The sequence below is a fragment of the Conger conger genome, chromosome 7 (assembly GCF_963514075.1).
Source record: "Conger conger chromosome 7, fConCon1.1, whole genome shotgun sequence".
NCBI lineage: Eukaryota > Metazoa > Chordata > Actinopteri > Anguilliformes > Congridae > Conger > Conger conger.
Window position 1 is genome coordinate 35,399,175 of NC_083766.1, and position 1,922 is coordinate 35,401,096.

The window sequence follows — 1,922 nt, forward strand, 5'->3', positions numbered from 1 at the left end:
ATGTACCTTAACCACTACGCTACAGGCTGCCCCTAGTCAGTTCATCAGTCCCTCAATCTCAATAAATCTCTTACATAATATGTACATTTTATTCGATGTTGGGCCATGTTTTCACAGGCACAGATTAAGCTTCCTGGGACTCGTTTCAGACACAAATGGTTAGCACCTTAGCAAATAAGAGACAAGTTCAAGAGAAAGAAAGAAATTATAATTAAAGTCACTTTAAAACCACTTTAATTCACCTGAGGGTACCAGCAGTGCTCTCAGTGCCTCGCTTTCCCAGCCCAAATTCTACCTGATACACTTCCAACACACCACAGCAAACAAATGCCCAAGTATATTAAGCACAAGGCACAACATGCTGCTCTAGGGCTGCTATGCAATTAAAGACAAAGGGTGCATTTGAGACACAGCTTGAACAAAATGAATATTCGTCAGTAAAGAAGGATTGAGGAGCCGTCGCCTCGCTCTGCCCATGTCCAGCGTGGAGGGCGGAGGCTGGGGGGGTAAGGTGGGGGGTGTCAGGTGGCCGCAGTGCGTGTGGTCACACGGGGATGCTGTGGCTCCAGTGAGCAAGCCCCAGCCCTGGCGGTAACCCATCGCTCTCATTTGCAGGCTTTAATAGCCCGGTATATTAGACTCTAATCTGCCTGATCCCAATTTAATGCGGCTCCCTTCAGTGCGTGTGAGAGGAATGCTAAGCAGGCCTAGCAGCAAAGCGCTCTGATCTGCAGTCCCTGGAGACTCCGGAGTCCTGGGGCTGAATGAGACGAACGTACCTGCTCGCCGGCGCCCCCACCAGGGCACAGGTAGCAACTACCCGCCGCCACCCTCACTGCACACTGCATGCAACCCTGTCTGCTACTGCATCGCTGATTAACAGGCTAAAATGAATCCCTGTCTTTTTCAATAATGTTCATTTCTTAGCTTAACTGGGAGGAAAAATGAAAGCTGAAAACACATTTAAACTGACATTTTATTGCAGTTTCAATATTAAAACAAAAATACTTGAGACATGTCGACTGTTTCATAATAATGAACTGGATCTTGGCTGTGCTGCTTGTGTGTGTGTGTGTGTGTGTGTGTGCTGAGCGATATTGGGAGACCGCAGCTCCGGAGTGAGTGTTTGTTTCAGGTGGCCAAGGCTGCTCTCGTGCGGGCGGCTGCATGTTTACAGTGCTGTTCTGTACACAGAGGCCGGTGGGCCCGCGGGCCGCTGTCATGGCGACACGACACCCCGGGACTTCTGGGATTTAGAGGCCTCATCAGAGAGTAAACACAGGCATTATTGGGACTCTCATAACCGTGGCCTACCCGTAAGGAGTTTAAAAATAAACACAAATCTAAGAGCAATAAACAATGTGAAAAAAGCTTAGGGAAGAGCATTTCCATAGGGGGGGGGGGGGAAGGGAAAAGAAAGGAATTGTTCCTTTTGTTCAAAGTGTTGACGGATTCATTAAGCCCCAGCCAGCCATGATACCTGCTTTTCCAAATCCCACCCTCAACAAATGGCAACAGAGTGGAACTCGAAGAAAAACATTGATTTTCTAAAAACATATTGTACTGTATTCACTTGGGCCTGAACAGTGCTTGCTGTCTTTAGAAACCAGAGAAATCGTCTTCTTCCCAAACAGTTTCGTAAGATCTTGTACAGTGCTCTGCCAAAAATGGCTGAACGTGGCAGTTTGTGTCCCCATTCACCATTCCGGTCACTGTACGTACTTGTTTCTGTGACCCACGCCAAAAGTTTAAATAATCCTCACAGTTTTTTTTTCCACAGACGGATAAGGGCCTGAACATAGAGCCCATTGGCAAAGCTAATCTGTTAACCTTTGAAAATGTGCTGCCCAGACCGTTGAAAATGAAACGCTCTATGCTGTTTATCCCTGACTGCGGTTAGGCGAGCCCCATTCCGTGCCTCT

The 1,922-nt window shown here is 47.6% G+C and overlaps 1 protein-coding gene across 1 annotated transcript in view; it reads right to left on the reverse strand.

Moving 5' to 3' along the window:
* The window catches only part of panx3 (pannexin 3), a 5,551-nt gene extending 4,951 nt beyond the window's left edge, over positions 1–600 (reverse strand). Inside the window, exon 1 of the mRNA XM_061249385.1 lies at positions 474–600. Coding sequence (XP_061105369.1) covers positions 474–600 — 127 coding nt within the window. The remainder of the gene's footprint in view (positions 1–473) is intronic.
* Positions 601–1,922: the final 1,322 nt, after the last annotated feature.